The sequence below is a fragment of the Barbus barbus genome (assembly GCF_936440315.1).
Source record: "Barbus barbus genome assembly, chromosome: 40".
Classification (NCBI taxonomy): domain Eukaryota; kingdom Metazoa; phylum Chordata; class Actinopteri; order Cypriniformes; family Cyprinidae; genus Barbus; species Barbus barbus.
In genome coordinates, this window is record NC_136718.1 from 18621551 (window position 1) to 18649029 (window position 27479).

The 27479-nt window shown below is 36.4% G+C and overlaps 3 protein-coding genes across 4 annotated transcripts; 1 reads left to right on the forward strand and 2 right to left on the reverse strand.

The window, feature by feature from the left end:
• Window positions 1-5408: 5408 nt before the first annotated feature.
• LOC306859568 (mitochondrial fission regulator 2-like) lies at window positions 5409-12063 on the reverse strand. The gene is made up of 8 exons (XM_079400662.1): window positions 12013-12063; window positions 11531-11686; window positions 11281-11385; window positions 10426-10550; window positions 9994-10196; window positions 8486-8765; window positions 8225-8408; window positions 5409-6225 (listed from the first exon to the last, which is right to left on the reverse strand). The coding sequence occupies exons 2-8, from the start codon at window positions 11600-11602 to the stop codon at window positions 6181-6183; spliced, it is 1014 nt and encodes a 337-aa protein (XP_079256788.1). The 5' UTR covers window positions 11603-11686; window positions 12013-12063; the 3' UTR covers window positions 5409-6180.
• Window positions 12042-15445, forward strand: LOC306859569 (armadillo repeat-containing protein 1-like). 2 transcript variants are annotated; one of them, XM_079400663.1, is made up of 7 exons: window positions 12042-12236; window positions 12869-13031; window positions 13160-13251; window positions 13870-14059; window positions 14180-14296; window positions 14390-14464; window positions 14601-15445. In XM_079400663.1, the coding sequence occupies exons 2-7, from the start codon at window positions 12879-12881 to the stop codon at window positions 14790-14792; spliced, it is 819 nt and encodes a 272-aa protein (XP_079256789.1). In that variant the 5' UTR covers window positions 12042-12236; window positions 12869-12878; the 3' UTR covers window positions 14793-15445. The 2 variants fall into 2 exon arrangements, with proteins under 2 accessions (XP_079256789.1, XP_079256790.1); XM_079400664.1 differs by having other exon boundaries at window positions 12184-12243; window positions 14601-15240.
• On the reverse strand, window positions 15343-26934 carry nlrp12l (NLR family pyrin domain containing 12-like). Its single transcript, XM_079400661.1, has 14 exons — window positions 26855-26934; window positions 23103-23210; window positions 22907-23008; window positions 22680-22781; window positions 20632-22428; window positions 20371-20544; window positions 19872-20045; window positions 19585-19758; window positions 18876-19049; window positions 18628-18801; window positions 18247-18420; window positions 16500-16673; window positions 16247-16420; window positions 15343-16094 (listed from the first exon to the last, which is right to left on the reverse strand). The coding sequence occupies exons 2-14, from the start codon at window positions 23129-23131 to the stop codon at window positions 16085-16087; spliced, it is 3432 nt and encodes a 1143-aa protein (XP_079256787.1). The 5' UTR covers window positions 23132-23210; window positions 26855-26934; the 3' UTR covers window positions 15343-16084.
• Between the last annotated feature and the right edge of the window lie 545 nt (window positions 26935-27479).

Sequence of the window (27479 nt, forward strand, 5' to 3'; positions counted from 1 at the left end):
CTTAATTTGCCTCAGCAGCCATTATGATGTAACTCTCTCTATACCCTTCTGAAAAACACCTGGCAATGTCTTGACGTCCTTCTAGACACACCTCGTCACGGGTCTCCTTATTTTCATAGCATTTGCAAGTCAAATTACATTCTCTGCCTGATATCAGACCAAGGGTCTCAGCAGCCAGTTTTCCACACATTCTGTCTGCCCCTTCAACCTCCCAGTCACATCTCAAACTACCCCTAAAACATAGCCTCAAGCACAGAAACACACATCTAGACTTCCAGAAAACACCACACGCCAGTTAATGAAACACATAAAATGAATTATTAAATTATTAACTACACTAGGCCATTTGTGAATAGTGAGCCATCTGGAGAAAAAAAAAACATTGTGTGAATGTTTATTGATAGGAATATTTATTGATTCTCCACCACATTTGTATAAAAGTAAAAAAAAAAAGAGAGAGAAAAGACTGAAATTGAGAAAGATTGAGAAAAAAAAACCTTCCAAAAGGAAACATGTTTGAAAAAAAAAAAAAAAGTTAGAAAGTTCAAAAGATAGTTTTAAAGAAGAAAAAAAAAAAAAAAAAAAAAAGAAAAGTTTAAAAGAAAATTGTAGAAATATCTGAAAGATAAATAAAGTTAGCAGAAAAGTTCGAAAGAGAAAAGATAATGCATAAAGTAAGCAGAAATGTTTTCCCAAGCAATCTCTCAATAAGAATTCTTGGGAAGAAACAAGAACATAATGTTGCAAGAATGCTGTGGACCACTGCACTCAGTGTGGGCAGACAGTGTCACAGTAATTCTACACGTGTGTCCCTGTCTCAGCCTTCACGGCGCATGCATACTCACCCCTCCTCTCTCTCTGGGAGACCCCCACATACACAACTGGCAGACACATGAACACCTCCTTGACACACCCTTACTCGGGGCCCTCATTTGCATAGAGATTTGCAAATCAAATGAGATTGTATATTCCCTGTGTCAGTCCAGGGGTAGACAAGTTTACACACACACACACACACACACACACACACACTTTCCAGACAAAGCACTTCAATCTCACACAAATACCCGATAGTATACACATGCAAACTGTTCCTGGTGCTCATAGTTCCAGACAGATAAACTGTAAAACAGATATATTCAAGCACTAAATCTAGAAGAGTGTCATTTCTGAAGCACAGGCATCACCAAAACTGTAAAAATTATTGTATTCAAGCAGGTTCCCACAGGGATTTTAAAAAAACCTTCATTAAAGAGTTATAATAAACCATTCATCAACCGGCTATAATGTGAATCACAACATTACAAACAAAAAGACTATATGTGTGTGTGTGTATTAAAAATAGTAAATGATGTGTTTATCTGAACATGTAACAATGCAAACAGGTTTTCTACAAGGGGTAGGTTTAGGCTTAGGTTTGGGTTAGGGGTAGAAAATATTGTTTGGTCAGTACAAAAGTAATAGAAGTCTGTGCAAAGTCCCCACAAATCACAGAAACAAACATTAGGTGTGTATACACACAATATTGAGTAGTCTGAATTCCATTACATAACTTGAAGTGTTTCACAGGGGCATTTCATTTTCTGATTGATGTATTTCTTTGCAGAATCATAGGTAATGTAGTTTCTCACTGTAGGACTTTTCCTGTTAAACATGATTATGTAAAAAGTAAGTTGAAATAATGTAGGCTGATGGCTTCAACAAAAGCATTTACCATCGATTAACAACCTAACAACTTACAATGGGCCTATCTTTAACGGTTTATAAGTTATCATTAAAAAAATGCATTCTCCTGGAGAAAATGAATGTGATTTTTACCTCCAGAACCCATCTGCACACCAATAGGCTGACCATGTTGCTGGTCAAAATTCTCAAGAAATGTTCAGTGGAACCAACCTACAAATGTCTTTCTTACAACTGTAATACTAAATTAATTTAACTAGTACTTCTTTTGTTGATATCTGAACATTACAGCTCAGTGTAATGCCACACATTTGCATCACAAACCTCTGAGAAACAAATGTACTGAAACATCAAATGTTTTCATAATCATGGTAACTTTTTAGTCATCTCATTAAGTCACGGTGAGTCAGTGTGTACTCACGGAAGGAGATTGTATTGTTTGTGACCTAATATTTGCCTTTAATTAAACCCCAAAATACAATAATTAAAGCAGACAGCTGAAAAGCAGACAAACTAGCTCAACTCATCCTACAGGTTCAACTTATTGAAACACCTTTTTTCTATTTATCATCTCTCTGCTTGTGTGGAAATCACACACAGAGGAGCCGACCCATGACACTTAGTGGCCTGCTAACATACAAAAAGCCACTCTCTCTTTCTTACACACGGCTATTTGTAATGTTTATGATTGCAATAAGAGCAGGTGATAGAGACAGGTGTGTTTTCCTCTGTTTATGGGGGCTAATAAAAAATACATGAGACTGTGAAAAGCACATAGTAGTATTTAAACACACGCATAACCACTATCCACAAATAAAACATGCGTGTGTGTGTCAGAGGGCAAGGTGTGCGTAGAGTTAATATAAAAGTCTAAATGAAGTACAGAGAGTTGCCAAACGAAACAGAAAGAAAAGGAGAGCAGGAAGAGAGTGACAGGAAGAAAGAGAGAGGGAAGAGAAAAGGAGAGAAAAAGAGATGGGGGGGCAGTGAAAAATTAACCCTTTCCTTCCCAGAATCAACAGCTTACTCATTTAAGAACTCAAATGACTCTCACTGGGAAAGTACCAAGCCTAGGTCAGAAAGGAGGTTATACACGCACACATGATGCTTATACAGTGCATTTGTGTGTTGTTAACGTTAAAATTAATTTAATTCTAGAGAAACTGAATTAGTCAAGTGCAGTCCTGACAAATGGTGCGAGTGCAACTAGGGTCATACCAGTCACAATGGGCCTCACGGGGCTGTGTGTTGAGTGTAAATAGCGCTTGTGTAACATACACACATAAAAACAGACTTTAAACATGTAATTTGCACTTCCTTCTAAATCTCGCATGTAGTCTGAGCTCCTTAACAATGCAAGTCAAAACTCACATTAACTTTTGTAACCTCAAAACCCTAAAAATTACTGTTGGTCCACTAATATAGCTAATATATATAAGTTTTCATCAAGGTCTGAGGTACAAGTGCTTTGTAATGTTGTAAATACCTTAATTTGACCCCTGCACTTCGGTTGTTTAGCTTCTTGTCAATAGCATGGCCTGCACATGTTTTTCAAACACGGAAAACGCCTCTGGAACACACACAAACACAACAACAACAAAATCTGAAAATTGATGTGTGGAAACCCTTTACAAAGAATTCTTCTCCCAGGTAAATAGGTAAATGTTCAAAGTAGTGAACAAAGAGTGTGTCAGGTGACCAAACGAGCAGCCAATCACATTGCAGTGTTCCTTTAAATCTTTGGCTTGATTTTGCATTGCAAATAAGTTCATACAAGTATGCAAATTCAAAATGACACCGACTCATGAACTTTCGCGGCCTCACCCTTGCCTCTTTTTCCCTCACTCTTATCACATCTCTGCACTGTGGGGTTTTTTCTCTTTCTCTGTAAAGTGGTCCTGTTCATCAGTTAGATATCAGTTTCTGCAGCGTTAGTTCTGATTGCACGATGATGGCAATCCTTAAGCGCCCTCAAGTGGTTCTTTAACTCATATTTGATCATAAAAGGTCGTCTTCAAACAGAATCTTCATGGAACAGAGCCTGTATTTATTCTTTACCTTTTTTTATTATGATACGTGCAGTTAAGAGCTTACATTAATAAGGAATATGTACTTATTGGTATTTTAAAAATTACAGAAACAATTTAAGTTAACATTTAACCAAATAAAAACGGAAAAAAAAATCAAAAATATATTTAAATTTTTTTAAATTTATTACAAAAATATATGAAAATATACATGTTCCCTTAAACACTGTATATCAATTTTAATGTAAAATCCTGATGGTGAATAAAAAATAGAATTGTCAAAGCCGTGTCAGTCTGCTTCATGTTATTGCTAATCAGAAGCAGGTATTAATAAATAAAAATGACCATTATAGTGTCTGGAAGAGAATATTAATTTTCAAAGTGTAAAAATCTGTTTATCATTCTTTTGGAAAGTTTTAGTAGTACGGTTACAAATTTATGGCCTTAAAACTCAATTAAAAGCCAACTGTTCAACAGTTTTGTGCCAAATTTAGAATTTTGAAACAATGAAACCAGATTTTTCTGTTCCAAATACTCAAACCATCTTACATTGTTCAAAACCTTAGAGGGAAAGTAAATAGCCATCTACAAAATGATCAGCCAACAGATGCCGGCTGCGGCCAAAAATCACAGGGCCTGGGAAACTTCTTTCCTGTCTGGTAGCAGTGACATTTTATTTGCGGTACTATTAAAATGAAAAGGGAAGGGAAAAACATCATCATTATCACCCTTCTGAAAAAAATCTGTCAGCCTTAAGAACAAAACAAACATGTGTTACGGAAACGTGGGGGTATTAAGTTTAGTCCACAAGTTTCTCATTAGAGCAGGTGCATTTCTGAAGATAAACAAAAATAGAAAGCATATGCCAGATATAGCAGTGGGGGAGAGACTTTACACTACAATATTCCACTCTAAACACCCTCCTGTCAGGCCAACATCACAACACATCTGACGGAAGCAAAGGATCAATCAGATTTTCAGCGTGTAACCATTTCCTGTCTCGGTAGACCAGAATATCCTCTCCATGATAACCTTTAGTGATTGGAAGGATGTGGTTTACAGGCACAACACGTTGCAATTATTCCATCAAACAAGCATCCACCTACACATACAAACACTCGGCCTGACAACAACAGTGTAAACACATGCTGGTGTGTGGAGGTTGTTAGGTCAGGGTCACGCAGTGCACATCCACACAGTTTCACACACAATTTTTTTTTGCAAATGCATGCAACCATCAGTAGTTTTAAAGCATTTAATGCCCTATTTGTCTGCGTTACTGCTGCTATATCTTTATATGGTAAGTATGCCTCTTAATAATCAGTAATCAATAATAATTATTTTACTACAGAATAGATTTTCCCCTGAATTAAAAAACTTTATTTTAAATTTTTGGTTTACTGCTAAATTAGATGTTAAAAATATTCAAATAAATTATTACTGAACAATTTGTAGAAATAATATAGCCTGAAGAATATTATTGCAAAATATACTCTTTCAGGGTGATACAGGACCCGGTCAGGATTTATTTTGCAATAATTAATAGAGAGTCCTAGTGTTAGAGGGTCATGTTTTTTTATTTAAATAAATAAAAAAGAAAAGTAGAAATAGATCAGATAGTGCTATTATTAGAGGGTCAGATATTAATATTATCATTTTTTAATAAATAAAAAAACAAGAGGGTCACGTTTTTTTTTTATAAAAGAAAACAAGTAGGTAGAATAGAAATAGAATAGAGTGCTACTGTTAGAGGGTCAAGTGTATACATGATATATACAACATTGTCATGGAACACAGCATTTTATAGGGACATCAGACTGCTTTATGGTGAGACTAACCAGTCAGAATCAAGTATTCCAGAGAGCTTTATAATAAACTAGATTATGCAATAGTACACACTTTGAACACATTTGAAAGGCTTATAACTTGTTTATTGCTTTTGAGTCAGATACTGCATTAGCACTTTGTAGAAGAGGATGATAACAGGAAAAACATAGATGAACACATTATTAGCAAACCAAGTGCCATTTTTTTGAATCTTAAAGACATAGTATTTTTTAGTAGGCCATCTAGGCTTTAAAAAAAAAAAAAAAAAAATCTGTATAAAAAAGCAGCATCGCATAGATCAGAGTAGACATTGATTATTTATATACTACATTGGTGGCTGAAGGAAATTAACCTGTAGCATCCTATGAGATAATTGCTGCGATCCTGCATCAATACTCGTTATTAGTCATTCACAATTAAGAAGGCTGTTGTACATAATATTTACAAATAAAAATCAGCACATACTAAAAACTTATGATGACTGCTCAAAAATCTCAAAAACATGCACAGTGTAATCAGATGTGATTAATTCAGAGAGAAAGGGGAAAGAGAAAGAGAGACAGTGCAACCAACATTAAAGAGGAATATGTCCGTCATGTCAGTCCATGACAACTTTGTTCCTAAAAGTCTTTAAGGTTGAGGTTCAAAGGTGAATGCGTCCCTGGCTGCGTCTGATGTGAGGGAGAATCTGTAAACCAATACAACACTAAAGTCACAATGCATTCAATGCAAAAGCCCACAATGCATTCTCATTAAACTGCATTTGCAGATACACTTTATAGCAAATGTCAAAGGTTCTGTTCAAGTATTGTGTAATAGTGCTAGAAATCAAACTCTGGTGTAGCAAAGATTTGGAAAGTGGGGAGGAATATCTCATTAGAAGATGAAGACCACAAATATTTCAGAAAGGCATACCAAGATCTGAGCAAAAAAAAAAAAAAGACCTCCAAAATGAATCATTAATGCCCATAAATGCTTTTAATAGGAATACATACACACACACACACACACATATACATATATATACACACACACATATATATCTTTTTTAATATTCATAAACTATTTAGATAGTGCTAGGAAATGTGTTCAGTCAATGCTGAGATGGCTAGTTTGCACAGCTTTAACGTGGCTGTTGCACTGGACACAGAAATGAAAAGTCGCCCTCTGCTGGTCTAAATGTAACACTGTTAAGTTTTAATACAGATATATTCCCCCAATGGTTCAAATGAGATTTTTCCTCTATTATTGCACTCTGAAGGGACAGCTTCAGCTATTTTAACATCTATTTTTTAAAGCACTCAGAAACCCCAATCCCAAATCTGCAATAAATTTACTTATCTATAATCTAAGGAAGTTACTACTCGGAAGCAACAGTAGCGAGTGTGTGTACATGTACAATAACACAAAGATAAAGATCAAGCATCTGCTTTTTTTTAAAAAGAAAAAAAGACAATGAGAAAAATGTTTTTATCAGATTTTCTCTAGTTTTTATTAATTATTATTACTAAACAAAAATATTCAAAATCAGATATATTTCTATTATTTTACTATAAAAAAAATTAGTATTTAAAAATCAATACAATCATTTTATTGTTAACTGTAAAATTGCAAAACTAATATTAACGGTTGTCTTAATGTCTTCATTTTAAAGTTAAACCATCAAGCTTTTAGTGAAAGATTTTGGCAAAAAAATGCAGGAAGCCTTTAAAGCTTCTCTTTTGTTGACAACTAACAGTTTATAATCTCTTCTACAAACTTGGGAATATGATGTGCATGTTGTATTCCCAAATGCATGTAATAAGCAATCAGAGACACTGAATACACCGGATCATGAGGTGCTCATGTGTAAAAAAAGAACACAGTGCCACGCTTCACTCTGAAACATGCAGCACATATGTGACCCTGGAACACAAAACCAGTAATAAGGGTCAATTTCTCGGAATTGAGATTTATACATCATCTGAAAGCGGAATAAATGAGCTTTCCATTGATGTATGGTTTGTTAGGATCAGACCATATTTGGCTGAGATACAACTATTTGAATATCTGGAGTCTGAGGGTGCAAAAAAATCTAAATATTGACAAAATTGCCTTTAAAGTTGTCCAAATTAAGTTCTTAGCAATGCATACTGCATATCAAAAATGAAATTGATATATTTACGGTAGGAAATTTACAAAATATCTTCATGGAACATGATCTTTACTTAATATCCTAATTATTTTTGGCATAAAAGAAAAATCTATAATTTTGACCCATACAATGTATTTTTGGCTATTGCTACAAATATAACCCAGCGACTTAAGACTGGTTTTGTGGTCCAGGGTCATATATACTTAATTCACAGCCTTTGCAAGTTAATAATCGCACTAAGTCATACTGTGATTTTGGTTTGGTTTCCATTCATCGTGCAGCCCTACTAATGGGCAAAAAGTTTGGTGTGGCGATTGTTTTTTGTTTTATTATTAAGCACGGAGTACTTTGCAGTCTGACTGGATTGCTTAAACATGATTATATTCCATCCATAAAGTTAACTTGACACACTGTGCGCAACATTGATACAACGATAATGTGACCCTTACACTCCATCGAGTACTTGAACAGTCAAAACGACATCTCAGATAAACGTTTCCTGCTGTACCGCTGTCAAAAAAAATTCATTATACAGGAAAAAGGGTTCACCTACCCTGGGAGTATCTGGACTGCTGAAAGGCGAGGGTTCAGCCGAGCAGTTCTCTTTACCAAACGAATCGTCCCTCTGTTTGTGTGCAAACTTCCTTTTCAGTGCTTCTGCGATAAGAGCTGCCGGATCAGATGAACATGCTACACCTTTACTTCTCCGTCTCTTTACTGGAGTTCCACCTGGAGATCTACAAATACAAATCCATACTCAGTACTGAACTTAAAACGCAGCTGTGCTTAAAGTTTGAGCATGTTAAATCCATACCTCTGCACAGAACGCAGTTTGACTTGATTCAGGTCTTTGAGCACCTCTAACATGGAGGGCATGGCAGGCGCTGTAGACACAGATGGATCACGCTGTCCAAGCTTTTCTCTTGTTGCTGCCTGTCTTTGTCGAATCACATCTGACACGGACACCTCCACGCAGCTGCCCGTACCTGGAGGAGGAAGTGGTGGTGGAGGTGGAGGTGGCAGCGGAGGACAGACAGGAGTGGAGGTGAGGACAGGAACTCGAAGAGGAGTTGAGCATGGAGTGCCAGGATCAGCTGGAAATACAGAAGGGCCGGAGAGACAGATGAAAAATAAATATAAAAGGATATCAGTGTGATGTATTAAAGGGGTCATATCATACTGTTTAACCATTTTATTTTGCCCCTGAGGTCCACTAATGTTAGTCAAGTTACTCTATTTTCCTGAAATGGAAGAATTTTATCCATTTAATGACTTCACAATTAAAGGTGGGGTATGTAATTTTTCAATTATGCTTTAGAAAACTGAGTCGGGGCCAAGTACCAAAACAAACTTGTAGCCAATCAGCAGTAAGGGGCGTGTCTACTCGTGATGCAGAGGAGAGAGCATTCAGTGTATATGACAGACATTAGCTGAGCCGAGCGACGACAGTAATATAGAGATGGCGGATAAAAAACAAAAGAGGAAACCGTCTGCGTAACGATTATGCAAGAAGTAGGACCCGTGTAAATATCAGATCAGCTTTCCAGCGCTGGAGAGAACTCCAGGAGTGGAAGGCCTGCGATCAGACGCCGAGGTTGCTTCTCGATAGTCGAGTCTACACTGGAAATGCCGCGCCGCAACAACTAAAATCTGCCTACACTGGATTAGGCTTGCTGCGATAGACGTTGTTGGCGGTGATACCGGTGTTAAGCCACAACACCGGTTACGTCATTTGCCAACATGGCACCGTACCCCACTGTCATTTAGATTTTTTTTATAGTAATAAAATTCATTTAGTTTAGTTAGAGGACACTACAATTAAAACCACATCTTCTGATCGATTGCTTCAGTCCGTCCCTGTCTGTTGTGCTGCTGAGAGGTTTGCGTTAATGAAAAAAAAGCACATTAAAACCAAGATGTAAACTGAAATCACATTTCTTTTTCCTCCTTAATAACTATTGTTTTTATTGATGAACATGCAGTTCTTCAAACTTCTGGAATCACAAAATAAATTGTGGAAATGCCTTAGCCCTTAGCCTTCAAATATTGTGTTTGACAACTAGGGGCCTTTGAGTGAAAATGGTTGAGAACCAGAACATCACAAGGTCATCAGACTTTCTAACTTTTTGACTCCTTTAAGCACTCTATACAGAAATCAACAAACTATATTTCTTAAAAACTACAACGTGATCTCTGTGAAGCTGGGTGTGTGGCTAAAAATAATTGGCTGCCCCCACAGACAGCCTTTTCATTTTATGAGATCTTTGCTTTTGCAGAATTCCAATCGATCTGTCATTTACAGAAATTCATAGCATATGTTACCTGCTGGAGCTGTGACTATCATAGCAATCTGTGCTCGTAGTCTCTGCAGTTCCTCTTCCAGAGCTGAGATCTTCTGCAGGGCCTCTGGCTGGGTGCTCTGTCCCAGCACCCTGCCTCCCCTTTGAGCCGGGACAGACACGGACAATGGACGTTCAGACCCCAATGAGGGAATCTCAAAAGCTTTCCTCAATGGGACGGCATTCCTGTTATAAACATGGTAAGACATGATGACACTGAACTTTCTCCATAAACCAAAACTTATAAAAATACCATACATACTCATACAGAAATCTCATAACAGGTGTAACTTCTGTTCAGTATATTAAGCACTCTCATACAGATACTGTCAGTGAGCTATTAATAAACACCTATTAATGTGCTAATAATAAACAACAGACAATTGTGTTTATATGGCTTCTAATGTGTGACTACCTGAATTTAGTGTAGCTTTCCCCTTCATCCTCCAGCAGCCAAAGCACATCCGCTAATGTAGGAATGGCCGGTGTGTCCACCGTCACATCAATATGGCCGTGTTTACTGAATGTCTGCAGAGGAATCTTGAAAGGAAGAGTAAGAACTCATTAGTGATGGTGCTTTCATGTCCTTCAAAGCCTTTTACATGTGAAGAGACTTCAAATTGCTTCCCAAAACTCTTATTAACAATTCACATCAAGTGAAGACCGTATACAAGCATCCATTACGCTTGTGTTACTAATGAACCAACCATAAAAGAATTATACTTCAATCTTATATACTTTACTCTGATGGGCAAAAATGGTTATTTGATTTTAATAGTAGCTAAACAGCAGGAAAAAATAGGAAACTACTTGTTAAAGGTTAAGTTAAAAGTGTACTTGCTATATGGACATATTTTTATTATTTTTTGATGTCAACATGTCCATGCATGTAAAATAAAACTGAGTCTTTATCTTATTGTTATTGTTTACATTGAGTGTTGTAACTGTTTTCAGTAACTGAAGTTATAAATAAATAAGCTTAAGTTTTCATTTTTTACAACTGTTGATTTTTTTTAATTACTCTTTTTTTTTACTTTATTTTACTAAACTAAAATAAAGAAAAAACCAAGCACAAAACAAAATGACTAAAACCTATACTAAGATGAAAATGAAAATATTTTATTAAAATAAATGAATAAATACTATGAGTATATACATAAAACTAAAACTGTTGTGTATATAATTTTAGTGATATTTCTCAAAAGTACTCAAAATTAGAACAAAAAAAAATTACTGAGTACAAACAACACACAACAGAATACATGTTTACCTGAAACCGTAGTCTAGGCTGAGGAGAGAGGGGAAGGTTTGTCCCAATCATACGGACTATGCTTCGGTATTGTCCACAATATGTACTGTCCCATACTGGAACCAACTACAACAACACAGTGTTCACAAAGATGTACAGTTAAAAAGTTGCACTTACAACCATACTGTAAACCAGCTTGCAAAACTGTTTTTCTTTTAATAATATATGCAAATATACAGGTATATGCATACTAAATTAATTTTCACTTTACCATGTCAGGTGGCACTCCAAAGTATTCCAGGACACATCTCAGCAGGTCAACGATGTCCTCCAGCAGAGACATTGAGAGTATTGCTGTGTGCTTCCACGCTGGATTTCTGCTGACAGATGAGCCAACAACACACTGCACCAAACTTCTCCACGTGACCTGAGGGATCAAATCAGCTGCATTCCATTACCTTCTGTAACAAAAGCGCTGTTTAAAGATGCAACGTTACATTTTAATAACTGGGGGGAAACTATCAGCATCAATGCGAGAGAAGCGTAATTAACCACAGCAGTAATTAACTATCAGCATCACCAAAGACTATCTCCGGCATCGGCCAGTACTATCGCCGGGTTCGTGAGAACATGCACGTATTTCAAACACATGCGTTAATCTGCTTTTAATTGAAACACATATGCATTGCATTATTTAAAAATTTAGCTTCTAAATACAATGTCGATTTATTTCATGCGTATTTGTCACTTTACCTCTTCCTCGTATCACGCTTTCCTTGCAGGTAAACTCAAATAAAGCTCGTTGCGTGAGAGCGTTTCTGATTGGTCCGGAGAGAAGGGCTGGCGCCTGTAGCCAATCGGCTTGAAGGATTTAGAAACGTCGTCAGAAACCTTCGACCAATCAGTTGTTTAAACAGAAGCAGTAGGAAGTTTTGTATTTTGAGTGTACTGTGCGCTGTTATAAAGTAACGGTGGTGGTGAGTAGTACGTTGTAATTTTATAATTTAATTAATATATTACACGAGGTAGGTTTTTAAGAATAATATATAAGAAGATGAAAATGAATAAAAATGGGGTTGCTCAGTTACAGGAATGTACATTTACATTAAACTCAAATCTTAATTCCAGCGATGTAGCTTTCATGCTAACAGACTAGCTTACTACTGATCGGCTCAAGGTTTTGTGCTGTAACTGTTTGTCTGTTAACTCATTTAGTTTCACCGGTATTATTAGTGACAAAAATGTACTTTTGAGAAGTATATGTATTTTTAATATAATTGACATGACCGGAAATGTTTCTTTATTTGAAAGAGAGTGTGTGTTTGTGTGTGTGTGTGTGTCAAAGTTCCATAAAATGTACAACATGCCATAATACTCCTATAAATACTTTATTATATAGGAAATATACTATTTAAAGGACCTATTATTCATGTACTATAAAAAATGTCTCTGTCTCATATACATATGATCATAGTAGTGTCCAGTGGGAAAACCAAGAGATATAATTTTGAATAAATTAAAGTATTGGATCACGTTTTAGTTTTAAAAGTGAATCTGTGTAATCGGATATGATTCAACTAATTAGTTTTCATATCCTTTTTTGTTTCAGATATCCACAAATGATGGACGCATTATCAGTAGTCACACAGCTGCAGGACCTGGCATCTGAACCACAGAATCGGGAGGCGATTGTTCAGGACCAGGGTTGCCTTCCAGGACTAGTGTTGTTCCTCGACCACAAAGACCCTAAAGTGCTCTTTGCCACCCTTCAGGTATGCCCAGACCTGATTTGTCAGTGCAAAAATTCTTGTCAAACTGACAAAGAGCCAGTTGTGATAATAAATTTATTCATGTCTTGTATGTTTCTTGTACTGACCTCTTAAGGCTTGTGTCTCCTCAGACTTTGCGGTACCTGGCTGAATCACCCCGCAACATCAACACCATGAAAAATGAACTCGGCATGATGGTGAGCCTGGAGACCCTGATGGAGAGGTGATTTTATTTATTGGTAGACAAATTGATTTATTTTACTTTTAAAGTCTACAAAAATATTAAGATATTAATATTTAGAATTTTATATTTCCTGTTTTGATTTTAATTAGTTGGTTTTAGTAAAGTTGTTTTTGTCAAAAAAAAGTGTGTCTAGTGAAAATTGTCTATCTATGCTGTCTATGCAGTTAGTGACATTGAGATAATATTATAGCTTTTATTAATATTTTGATTAGTTTTTTTAGTTTTTTTTTTAGTAATTTTGTTTTGTCTGGGTTTTTTTTACTTTAGTTTTGTTTAATATGTCTGTATATGTTAATTTTTATATTATTTTTTTATATCAGATTTATTTTAGAACACTTTAAACTAAATGAAAAATGCTGCAACAAACACATTTAAGGTTTTTAATATTTTATTTCAGCTTAATGTTTATTTTAAGTAACAACAATTTTATTCATTTATATATTTTTTACATTTTAAAGCAGTGTTATTAAATGTTTCAAATCAGGGTTATTATAGTTAACTAAACATGTTCGTAGTCTTACTTTGCCCAATCCATATTATTCCAAAAAGGGGAAAAAAATCTTTTCATGATTTCTTGTCTTTTTCTACCATTTGAAGGACTGGTATGATGACTGATATTACAGACCTTGCAAAAGAGGTGTATGATGTGTTGAGTTCACAAACACAGAGACCGGCTTGTCAGACTCCAGAGCAACAGAAGAAGAGGAACAAACCCCAGTTCTTCATCAACAGCTCCAACAAGAAAGCAAAATCAGTTACCCTCCATATACAAGGCTTGGATGGGGCAGTATGTACCATAACAAAGCTTTTACACATGCATTGTGTTGATCTTACCCGAGTTGTAAACCATTTTTCTCAGATTTATGCAGATTATAGAGTAAAATCAGATGTGGCATTGTGTTGACAGGATCAGAGAGGTGTGTGTGAGGAGGCCCTTTTGAGAGTCAAAGGAGTAATCAGCTTCACCTTCCAGATGGCTCTAAAGAGATGTACTGTACGCATCCGTGCCGACCTGCCCACTGAGGTACACAATATTCCTCTTTCTGTAAGGGGAGAGGCAACTAATAAAAGCAGATTAGTTTTCATGAAATACTAAAAGCAAATATGTTTTGTTTAGAGTCTGGCCACTGCCATTGCTGCCACAAAAGTGCTATCAGCTAAGCAGGTAGTGAAAAATGAAAATGGAGAGGAGGTGGGTGTTTGTTCCTTTTAAGTATGTATTTAAATATGTTTTACAATGAGAGTGATTATATGCCGTTTCAATAGTGTTATGACCCATAGACTGACATAAACTGTTATTTATTTACATGGCTGTGCTATGGTTACAGGTTCTCATTCCACTCAGCACCTCTGGCTTAAAGGTAGAAGAGAATTCCCACCTGCCTAATTACCTGCCAGAGGATGAGAGTCCAGAGAAAGAGCTAGACCGCGCAGTGTCCCGTACTGGTGCTAAACAAGACACTGGTGGCAGCTGGCTGAACACAGCAGCCAGTTTCCTCACTAAAACCTTCTACTGGTAAAGCTTGAGTTTCACAGACTTTTCCTGGCTTGGACCTCAACATTTTTAAGAAAGATCAGCCTAGAAGAGCAAGTTGCACCACTACTGGAGCATAAAGCACTAATGGAAGGTCGGGAACTGACAAATGTGCTTTATCAAGCTACTAAAGGTGTTGTTCAATTTATGAGCAAATGTGTGAGATCTCTGCCACGTCACAACTCTGTATTGATATATGGATGTTGAGTTCATGTTGTACATTTATATATGTTTATGAAAACATGTCTTTCCTCCCTCTCAGGATCCAAAATTTCCTGTTTCTGCTGTCAAGTTTGTCTGTTGTATCGTCTTTCTTCCTGATTTCTTGTAAATATTTCCAAGATATCTATCTTGAGTCTCATCTAACAATGGAAACAACTAAAAGACAGATTAAATGTTTAATGCTGTTTTGTGTAAAATAAAGGTTTGCAAGGAAGAAGTCGGTACTGATTTTTGTGATGACATTATATAATAAGTGTTCAAAATATGCTTTTATGTTGAAAAAGGTGAGTGAATATAGATGCCCACACCAAAAAACTATTTGAATTAAGTTGTATTATGGTTTATTAATACAAAAAAAGTTTTACATGACTTTAAACAAATGCTCTAAATAAATAAATGACAAATACACATACATATAAAAATCAGTGCGTAACTTGAGGTTTTACATTATAAATGTCTACATCTTGTAATGGCACTTTTTGCATCGTCAGGTGGAAATAGTGTGTTAATGACCTTTACAGTTAAGAGGCTTGGAGCCTTTTCTTGCGATAAAAAACAAACACATGCATACCTTGGCCCATCTTTTCAAAACAGCGGTGCATCAGTCAACTTGTAACTGTACATAGTACATATTAGTATCAAAGGAAAAGTATGCCTTTGTATCACCAAAACTATTGCACTGCAATTGAATTCTCTGCTCAGTAATTCATACTCTATTTATATTTTTCTTATTTTACACTATTATGATGATGATGCATTTTATATAGCGCTTTATTGTGTATTGCTGTACACCCAAAGCGCTTTACAATCATGTGGGGGGGTCTCTCCTCAACCACCACCAGTGTGCAGCATCCACTTGGATGATGCGACGGCAGCCACAGTACAACGGCGCCGTCGATAATGATATTAGATTAAAGGATTTAAAAATCAAACATCTGAAAGCATCATATAAATTACCAACAAGGCGAAGTGCAGTCATCAGTGGTGAGGTATGACAGCATTCTGCTACACTTTCATCACATGTTGATGTGTGCTGTGGTACAAACAGGCCTGATTTTAATACAGGCTGGAAAGACAAAAGAAAAGGTTTATCATACATTATTACATAAAGCTCAACACAGTCAAATATACAATGAGTGTTTTGTAAGTCACACTGTTGCTATTATGCTGTTTCAGGAGCTAATATCTATTGCAAATATCCCTACAGGAGCTACTTACATAAGTTTCTTTAGTTTACAGTCTGGATCATCTAGCAAGACCGATAATGGCCTCACAGCTGAATCTGTAAGATTGTTTTCACTCAGGTCCAGCTCTCTTAAAAGTGAGTGCTTAGATCTCAGTGCAGAGGATAAAATTGTGCAACCTTCCCCAGTGACCCCACAGTTAGACAGCCTATACAGAAAAAAACATTAGTGACATATAAACAAAACTTCTCTGAAAGCAACTTTGAAAGTTGTAGATATAGCATTACCCTAAAGTGTCCAGCTGACAATGTGGATTTTCCAATCCAGCACAGAGGATTTTAATTCCCAGATCTTGTAGATTATTTACTCCTAAATTCAGTTCTCTAAGACTTGAGGATTTTTCTTCAAGAGTTGCAGCCAGTGAATCACAGCAGGCCATGGTTAAACCACACTGACTCAAACTAGGGAAAAAACAATGATATAGTGGCATTTTATTTAACGTTTTAATCAGTTTATAAGAAGCATCTTTTGCTGGCTGCATTTATTTGATCAAAAGTATGGTATAATCATTAATACAGTAAAAATGTCATATTGTGAATTATTATAACAGTTTCAAAAATTACAGTTTTCTATTTTAACACATTTTAAAATGTAATTTATTCCTGTGATGTCAAAGCTGAATTTTCAGTAGCCATTACTCCAGTCTTCAGTGTCACATGATCCTTGAAAAATCATAATAATATGCAAATATTTGCTGCTCAAGAAACATTTCTTCTTATCAATGTTGAAGAGCAAGCAACAGCACGCACATCGATCTCAAATGGGTGCTCGACTAAAAAACAAGTAGAAGCATATTAAGAATGCAAAGTCGGCAACACCAAAGCTCCAAAAAATATCAAAAAAATTGTATTAAAACAATTTTATTAAAAAACTATGACAAAAGTTCAGTCTGATGAAGAGCCTGCGCGCTCGAAACGTCACACACTATGCGATAGTTTTTTAATAAAAAAATGTTGATATTTTTTATGTTGCCGACCTTGCATTCTTAATATGCTTCTTGTCAATGTTGAAAAGACTTTGCTGCTTAATATTTTTTCAGATTTTTTTTTCCAGGATACTTTGCTAGATAGAAAGTAAAAAAAAACAGCATTTATTTGAAATACACTAAATAAAAAATAATGATAAACAGTGTTGAGGAAAGTTACTCCCTAAAAAAGTAACTAATTACGTTACTTAGCTACTTTTTATGGAAATTAATGCGTTACATTACTTTTGCGTTACTTTTTAAATTTGAGCAGGGCTTGATTGTTTTTAATACAAGAAGTTCTAATTATAGCAAATGTAAAAGCCCTTTCACACCAAAAAGTGTCATGAATAAACCTCAGGCTGAAGGAAAAGTAAATTCCCGTCTGTAAAGTAGAACGCAGACGAAGGCTCAACACTCTTCAGCAATAAAAAAAACAATGAAGCACAATTGTTAGTTTATCTAAAGTCATTTTTGCTTATTAGTATGGTTGAACTGGATCATCAAAGGTCAGCAGCAAAGACATTGGTTAATAAAATGGGATTAGATACATTTGTGTTATTTAACATTTAATTATTGCAGTTTGCATCATATTCTGAGTTTGCATTTCACTGTTTTAATTAATTTTGATGAATACCAAACGTTTTTTTGCGAGTGGGATAAATTAATGCACATTCACATTTAGTCTAGAACTACAGTAACATCATGTTCACACAGCGCACTGTCAGTCAATAAATGGGAAAAAAGTCAGATATTTTCTTGTAAATTAAAAAGTAATGCGTTACTTTACTAGTTACTTAAAAAAGTAATATTATTACGTACCTCGCGTTACTTGTAATGCGTTACCCCCAACACTGATGATAAATAAATAAATAAACATCTGTACTGCCAATTTTGATCAATGTAATGCATCCTAATTTGTTAAAAAAAAATCTTTAACAATTATTTATACTTAACAAAGGTAATCTGATACATTAGAATGTTAATTAAACTATATGTACAGAACCTACTCTAATTTCGCAATGTTTCTGCTGTGATTCCTCAGGACAGGAGAAAGGAGCCTCATCCCTGCGTCTGTGAGCTCATTACTGCTCAGGTCCAGCTCTCTCAGATACGATGGGTTTGAGTTTAAAGCGGCAGCGAGGACAGCACAACCATCCTTTGTGACCCCACTGTCTCCTAAACTGTTATGAAAGATGCTCTTGTTGTTAAAACATTTAAAACTAGATTCATAATTTTCTTAATAGTATATGTCACCATTCAACATCCAAATAAAAGAAAAACCAACTGACATCAATATCACATTATCACTATTGATTGTAATTTAAACCTAAACCTGCATACTGTAAGCACTATAATGAAAGTCTCAAAGCTTCTGTTCTACTGCTCACCATAAAGTCTCCAGCCTACAGTTGGAAATCTTCACCACTTCAGCAAGTCTCGATACACCAAAATCCTTTATGTGGTTCTGTCTCAGGTCCAGCTCTCTCAGATGAGCTGGGTTAGAAACAAGAGCTGAGGCCAAATCAGCAACACCCACCTCTGTGATTTCACACAATGCCAACCTGAAAAAACAGGATATGCTTCAAGAGTTTGCTGAGGGTAGGATTTAAATATACCGCAGATTTAAAACCCTTACCTCAAAATCTCTATTTTACAGTGAGGGCTTCCAAGTCCATTTGAGAGCATTTTCACTGCTTCATCATAGATTGCGTTGCCACTCAGATCTAAAGCTTTCAGAGTAGAGAAGCTGGACCTCAGAGCCGAAGCCAAAGACTGACAGGATTTCTCAGTGAGCAAACCGTAACTTAGCCTACCGGTTGAAAAATGAACATTTAGAACATTGGAAAAAAATTATAGTTATGTCTTTGAATGAAGTCTCTTATACTCACAAAGATTAATTTGATCTAAAATACAGGAAAAACAGTAATATTGTGAAACCTTATTGCAATTTTTTGTCATTTATTTATGTGAGGGCAGATTTTCAGCAGCCATTAATCCAGACTTCAGTGCTACATGATTCTTCAGAAATCATTCTAATATAGTGATCTGGTGCTTAAGAAACATTTTTCTTATTATCAATGCTGAAAACAACTGCTGCTTAATATTTTTATGAAAACCATGGTACATTTTTTCAGGGTTCTTTGATAAATAGAAAGATCAAAAAACAGCATTTATTTGAAATTCATTTTTTTGTAACAATGTAAATGTATTTGTGTCATTATGCTTATACAAAATATGCATTCTTTCAATTTTTTTCTCAAACTATTGATTGGTAGTATGTATATGTATATGTATGTACATGACAATACATTTAATGAAGTAAAAAAAAAAGAGAAAAAAAATACCAAAGTGTTTCAAGCTGTGAGAGAGGATGCTGTATTACAGCTGAAAGCTTCTCCACTCCATCATCTCCTGGGTTATTCCAGTGCAGGTCGAGCTCTCTTAAGTGTGACGGGTTGGACAGCAGAGCTGAGGCTATCACAATGCTGCCTTGAGTTGTAACTCTGCAGTCCTTAATTCTATGAATAATGCAATGACAAGTGATCAAGACCAAACAAATTCCACATTTGGGTATTGATATTTTCTGATGAACTAAAGTGGTTTGAAGAGGTTTAATTCAATTGCTACTGACCTCAGAATCTCAAGTTTACAGTGCTGATGCTTCACGTAATTGGCCAGGATCTTAATTCCCGCTTCTCTCAGACTGTTTTCACTCAGGTCTAGCACCCTAAGGTTCGGAAGGTTTGGAAGCAGTCCTGTTTCCAGAACAGAGCAGCCGCGTGTGGTGATTCTGCAGTATGAGAGCCTGAGGAAAGAGTAACACATCACATGATAGTACTAAATATTAAATGAAAAATTATTAAAATATGATAAAACTTTTTTGAATGATTTATGCTTTATTGGGTTTTTTAAAAACAAATCAATAAAAGATAACACGATAGGCAAAATATTTTAGATAAATGTCTTCATTTTAGTACCCTGGTTAGGGTTAGTTTAGCATCTTGTTTCCCTCCAAATATTTAATAAAAGCATTAAATTGATCAAAAGTGACAGTAAAGACATTTATAATGTTTTAATAATATTTCTATTTCAAATAAATGAACAGACAAGACAGTGACTAACAACTTTACCTCAGTTCCTCTAAATTACACTGTGTGTTTTCCAGTCCGGCTGTCAGAAGCTCCAGTCCTTTATCTTCAATGGAGTTATTGGACAGATCTAGCACTCGTACGTTAGAGGAGCTGGAGCCAACAGTGGAGGCAAGAGCTCTACAGCATCTCATAGTAAGTCCACAATTATCCAGTCTGGAATATAATGTAGACATAATAAATAAGAACCAAACACACACATGTGACCTCAATCAACATATAAACATCAAAACAAAAACTCACTGCACAGTTTCTGAAGCTTTGACCACTGGCAACAATCTGGTGAGGCCTTCATCCGATCTGATATACTTCTTCAGGTCAAACACATCCAGCTTCTCTTCTGATGTCAGTAACACAAAAACCAAAGCAGACCACTGTGCAGGGGAAAGTTTAGAAAAATGCCCTGAGTTCAGGAACCGCTGGACCTCCTTAACCAAAGAGAGATCATTGAGTTCATTGAGACAGTAGAAGAGATTTATGGACTTTTCTGGTACGGAGGTCTCCTCTATCATTTTCTTGATATATTCAACGCTTTCCACAATACTCTGACAGGGTCTGCTACCAGACTGAGAAAGCAAGCCTTGTAAAAGCCTCTGATTGGACTCCAACGAAAGTCCCAGAAGGAAGCGGAGAAAAAGATCCAGATGTCCATTCTCACTCTTTAGGGCCTCGTCAATGGCACACTTATGCAATTCAAACAAGGTGCTCTCGGTAAGCTCTTGATGCTCTTCATGATCAAGAACATTGATGTGGTGGACCTTAAACATGTAATACACATACATAGCTGCCGAAAACTCCTGAATGCTGAGATGGATGAAGCAGTAGACTTTGTTCTCAGTTAATGCAGACTCCTCTCTGAAGATCTGTGAGCAAACTCCTGAGTACACCACTGCCTCCTTCACGTCAATCCCGCAGGCCATCAGGTCTTCCTCATAGAATATCAGATTGCCATTTTTTAGTTGTTGGAAGGCTAGCTTACCTAGCTTTAAAATCATATCTTCATCCTTCGGGCCTGGGTTGTGCTCTTCGGTGTATCTTATATTTTTTGCATGGGTTTGGATGAGAAGGAAGTGTGTGTACATTTGAGTAAGAGTCTTGGGGATTTCTTCATCTTCCTCTGTGTTGAACATTCTCTCTAGCACCGTAACGGAGAGCCAACAGAAAACTGGTATATGACACATGATGTACAGACTTCTTGAGGACTTTAAGTGCGTGATGATACGACCAGAGAGGTGTTGATCATTGATTCTCTTGTTGAGGTATTCCTCCTTTTGTGGGTCATTAAACCCTCGAACTTCAGTCACAAGGTTGATATACTCAAGAGGGATCTGACTGGCTGCAGCTGGTCGAGATGTTATCCAAATGAGGGCATCAGGAAGCAGATTGTTGCTGATGAGATTGGTTAGCAAAACATCAGTAGAAGCTGGCAGAGTTGGGTTACTCAACTTTTCGTTATTCTGAAAATCCAAAGGAAAGCGACATTCATCCAGGCCGTCAAAGATAAAGAGAACTTTTTGGTCTTCATCTCCCGAGCCTGTTTCCATTTTGAAGTGTTGGAGAAGCTCAGTCAAGCTGAACTGTTTTCCATTCATCAGGTTCAGTTCTCGGAATGGAAGTGGATACACAAATTTTATATCCTGATTAGCGCTGCCCTCAGCCCAATCCAGTATGAATTTCTGCACTGAAACTGTTTTCCCAATGCCTGCAACTCCCTTAGTCAGCACACACTTGATGGGCCTGTTTTCTTCAGACAAGTGTTTAAAAATGTCATTGCATTTGACTGGAATGTCCACTGTGGTTTTTCTTCGCAACGCCGTCTCAATCTGCCTCACCTCGTGTTCTTTGTTGACATACTCACTTTCCCCTTCAGTGATGTACAGCTCTGTGAAGATGTCGTTCAGGAATGTGGGATGTGATTGTTTGGACATGTCATTTTGAATGCACTGAAATTTGGCTTTCAGTCTTGATTTATATTCTTGTTGGCACTTCATGGCTGAATTGGAACAGACTGTTAATTCAGGACTGTTGTTCTTGTGAGACCTGTGAAAATACATTGACAATGAAAGTGTATGACTGGACTCTGATGCAGAATACACTGCTGTCCAAAAATGTAGGGTCAGATAAATTAATAACTTTATTCTGAAAGGATGTTTTAAATGGATCAGTAAAGACAGTAAAAACTGACACTGAAGACTGGAGCAATGGATACTTAAAATTCAGCTTTGCCATCACAGGAATAGGAAGTGTAAATTACGAGACATAAAGGGACACAGTTTGTATAAATATCTTACTGTTGCTCAGTGGCAAAGTCTTCAAAATGGAAAGAAATTGGTTCAGTCATTGATGCCTGGCTTTTGTTTGACACATCATTCAGCTTTCTCTGCTTATCAGTCCTTCAGAAAAAATATAGGTAGGCTATATTTATGCATTGCATGCAGCATGTGGACATAAAAAGAAAGTCCTTATAAATTATGCTTTTCTTTCAAATTTTCAGTATGACTAAGCAGATGTTACATACCTTTGTACTGAAAAAAGAGGTTCCCTTTTCAGATCAATTGGATCCAGCATAGAATTAGCACTTTTTAAAGAAGCATGGCTGTGCTGATTTTGTGAGACTGTCCTTGAATGAGAGACAAAAATGTTTAGAAATAAATTTGCTCACTTAATTATCTCAAATAAATGCTGGAAAAGACATATTAAAACATTTTTCTCACCATGGAGTGCTTAAATCTGGCAGATTCATTCAAATGCAGTTGACTTATCCACAATTTTTCTTCAGTTAAACTTAATGTCCAAGGTTTCAACAGCTTTTTTTTTATTTTCTAGAAAAATGAAAACAAGATAATTCAGAAAGTGTTATAAAATAAATGATAAAGGACAGGAAAACCTGGGAACAATAAATACACAAGAACCAATGATTAAACAAGACATGTCTGGACACAGTGAAGGAGTGATTACTGAACAAACACATGACATTGACTAGAAACGTGAAATTTCAAAATGTGAACAAAAGAGACAGGAAAAAGATAAGGAAAAACACTGAATGTTACAGGTACAATATGTAATACTTATTAATAATCCACTTGAACTTTCAGTAAGAGATTATTATCAAATCTAAATATGTATCCAAGTATGTTCAAAAGAATGTATGACCTTAAGTATACTGGTGTGTGGAGGGCTTTCTCTTAATCTATAAATGGTGTGTAATTTCAACATAGATGTTGCAATTGACAAAATACAGCAAAGGAATGAGGAACCACTAAGTTAAATTGGAGAAGTTAACCAGTTTCATACATTCATGTGGGTTTTTGTATGAAACACTTTTTCTGTGGTTAAATTGTGTACACCATTTTATGAGTGACCACATGTCACTAAACATGTTACTGAAATTGTGAACACACACACTGAGGCTGTGATAAGTGCCGTGATTGTTAGGTAATTCTTCTTCAGCCTATTTAAAAAAATTAAAAATAAAAATACAGTATCTCACAGACGTGAGTACAGCCCTCACATTTTTGTAAATATTTTTTTCTGTTTATCTTTTCATGTGACAACGCTGAAGAAATGACACTTTGTTACAATGTAAAGTACAGCTTGTATAACAGTGTAAATTTGCTGTCCCCTCAAAATAACTCAACACACAGCCATTAATGTCTAAACCTCTGGCCACAAAAGTGAGTACACCCCTAAGTGAAAATGTCTAAATTGGGCCCAAAGTGTCAATATTTTGTGTGGTCACCATTATTTTCCAGCACTGCCTTAACCCTCTTGGGCATGGAGTTCACCAGAGCTTCACAGGTTGCCACTGGATGACATCAAAGAGCTGGTGAATGTTAGAGACCTTCCGTTTGAGGATGCCCCACAGAACCTCAATAGGGTTTACGTCTGGAGACTTGCTAGGACAGTCCATCACCTTTACCCTCAGTTTCTTTAGCAAGGCAGTGGTCGTCTTGGAGGTGTGTTTGGGGTCATTATCATGTTGGAATACTGCCCTGCGGCCCAGTCTCTGCTCCAGTATGTCACAGTACATGTTGACATTCATGGTTCCCTCAATGAACTGTAGCTCCCCAGTGCCGGCAGCACTCATGCAGCCCCAGACCATGACACTCCCACCACCATGCTTGACTGTAGGCAAGACACACTTGCCTTTGTACTCCTCACCTGGTTGTCGCCACACACGCTTGACACCATCTGAACCAAATGTTTATCTTGGTCTAATCAAACCACAGGACATGATTCCAGTAATCCATGTCCTTAGTCTGCTTGTCTTCAGCAAACTGTTTGCGGGCTTTCTTGTGCATCATCTTTAGAAAAGGCTTACTTCTGGGATGACAGCCATACAGACCAATTTGATGCAGTGTATGACGTATGGTCTGAGCACTGACAGGCTGACCCCCCACCCCTCCAACCTCTGCAGCAATGCTGGCAGCACTCATATGTCTATTTCCCAAACACAACCTCTGGATATGACGCTGAGCACATGCACTAAACTTCTTTGATCGACCATGGCGAGGCCAGTTCTGAGTGGAACCTGTCCTGTTAAACCGCTGTATAGTCTTGGCCACTGTGCTGCAGCTCAGTTTCAGGGTCTTGGCAATATTCTTATAGCTATATGTCATCTTTATGTAGAGCAACAATTCTTTTTTTCAGATCCTCAGAGAGTTCTTTGTCATGAGGTGCCATGTTGAACTTCCAGTGACCAGTATGAGAGAGTGAGAGCGATAACACCAAATTTAACACACCTGCTCGGCCCCATTCACACCTGAGACCTTGTAACACTAACGAGTCACATGACACCGGGGAGAGAAAATGGCTCATTGGACGTTGGGGTGTACTCACTTTTGTGGCCAGCGGTTTAGACATTAATGGCTGTGTGTTGAGTTATTTTGAGGGGATAGCAAATGTACACTGTTATACAAGCTGTACACTCACTACTTTACATTGTAGCAAAGTGTCCTTTCTTCAGTGTTGTCACATGAAAAGATATAATAAAATATTTACAAAAATGCAAGGGGTGTACTCACTTCTGTGAGATACTCTATATATACACTATATTGCCAAAAGTATTGAGTCACCCCCTTCTAATGAACATGTTTGACTACTTTAGTAATTTCTATGAGTACAAATCTTAATGTTTAAGCATATAATTATATTCTACAGAATTGTGTGCTTCTAATTTTATAGCAACAGTTTGGACAGAAACCTTTTCTATTCTAACATGACAGTGCCTCTGTGTATAAGGCACGATTGAAAAAAGGCATGATTGATTCAGTCAGTGTGGAAGAACTTGACTGGTCTGAAGAAAGATAAGTCCTAATCCCAGCTCAACACCTCTGGTGTGACTTTAAATGCAGACCTTGAGCCAAAAACTCATCACCAAGCATCAATGACTTGTATAGACACTATAAGGACAAAAGTGTTGGGACACCCCCTTCTTTAGAACAGAAAAAGGCACTAACAAAACTGTGGCAAAAAAGATGGAATTCATGTATTAATATTCATAATAAGTTCTTCCCCACTGACTGAATCAATCATGTCTTTCTGAACCATGCCTTATACACAGAGGCACTGTCATGTTGAAATAGAAAAGGGATCTGTCCAAACTGTTGCTATAAAATTAGAAGCACTCAATTCCCTAGAATATCTTTATATGCTTAAACATTAAGATTTGTACTCATAGAAATTACTAAAGTAGTCAAACATGTTCATTAGAAGGGGGTGACCCAATACTTTTGGCAATATAGTGCATATAGCAGATAAACATGTCTGTATATCCATGTACACTTAATGTCATGTGATTTTGAGAACATCACATGCCAAAAAATCATCACTAGTACTTGCATCATACATCTATCTTGAACTACTCATAGAATAACAGAAACAAAACAGGTTGCCAAATCATGAACTACATTTTGGATTTATGTGTTATGTACGTGAGTTTTGCTTTGAAATATGCCATTGTGTAATTTAAGCTAATAATGACGACAGCAGTAAACACATAGTTTGTAACTAACACACCCAGTTAAAGAATTTGACATTTTTATTGTCACCCTTGTTGTCGTTGTCAGTCTAAAGTGGGTGTAATCCAATTAAAGAACGTTTGCCTTCTAATATCAAGCCAAATAAATTTAATTTATTCTTTCATTCACTTTTGTACCACAGTGACACTGATGATATGGTACCTGGACTGAGTAAAATACAGATTATTACCTAATTATGCTACCAGAGACTAATGAGAGCGTTTAAAACGGCACATCCAGTAGATGAGAAACACTATTAAAACTCAAAAATTAAAATAATAAAGTATTAGTAATTAAAACGCATTCAGTTAACAGTCAATGACCATCAGCGACTGTAAATTTGAAATATACATTTTAAATGTTAAAGTTCAATTCACCTATAATGATTTTAGGTCAAGCCCAAAACCTTCCATCCTAGTTATTTAAGAAACTAAATGTGTACTTACGAACAAGCCGAGTATATGTCCAAATGTCTCGCTCACACTACTTTCGCTTCAGTGATTTCGCTGTCAGTCAATGAGCACGTGGTCACAAAGGGGCGGGTCGAGCTTTTGCACCACATGCTGGTCTATTCTTTCAAAATGTTTCCAACAAAACGTTTACAAAAACAGATGCATGCGACATTTCATGCATAATTTAATTTGTTTAAAACTTTGCTGTAACGTTTTATGTTATTTGTAGGAAAATAACATTTTGCTTGTGTTAATGATTTCTAAGCTATAACAGATGAAATTATTTTAAAAAGTACACATTTAATAAATATGGTACTTTAGTGTCCCCTGAGCTTTAAGAAAATACTCTTTCTACTAATAACTAATTTAATTTAATAAAATAAAATAAATAGCATGCTAAGTCATTTTAAGAAAGGGAAATGGGCTATATGGGCTCACCAAACTGAGAGGCGTATGCTAAATTTACAATCATTTATTTATTTAGCCTTTTTATTGTTTGTTTGTTTTTAAACTTTTTTTAATAGCTTGAATCGCAAAGTCAAACAAATCAGGGTTTTAAACTGTTTTTAGACCAAAATATTAAAATAGCTCATTTAAAAATTAGTAGGCTATGACCTTC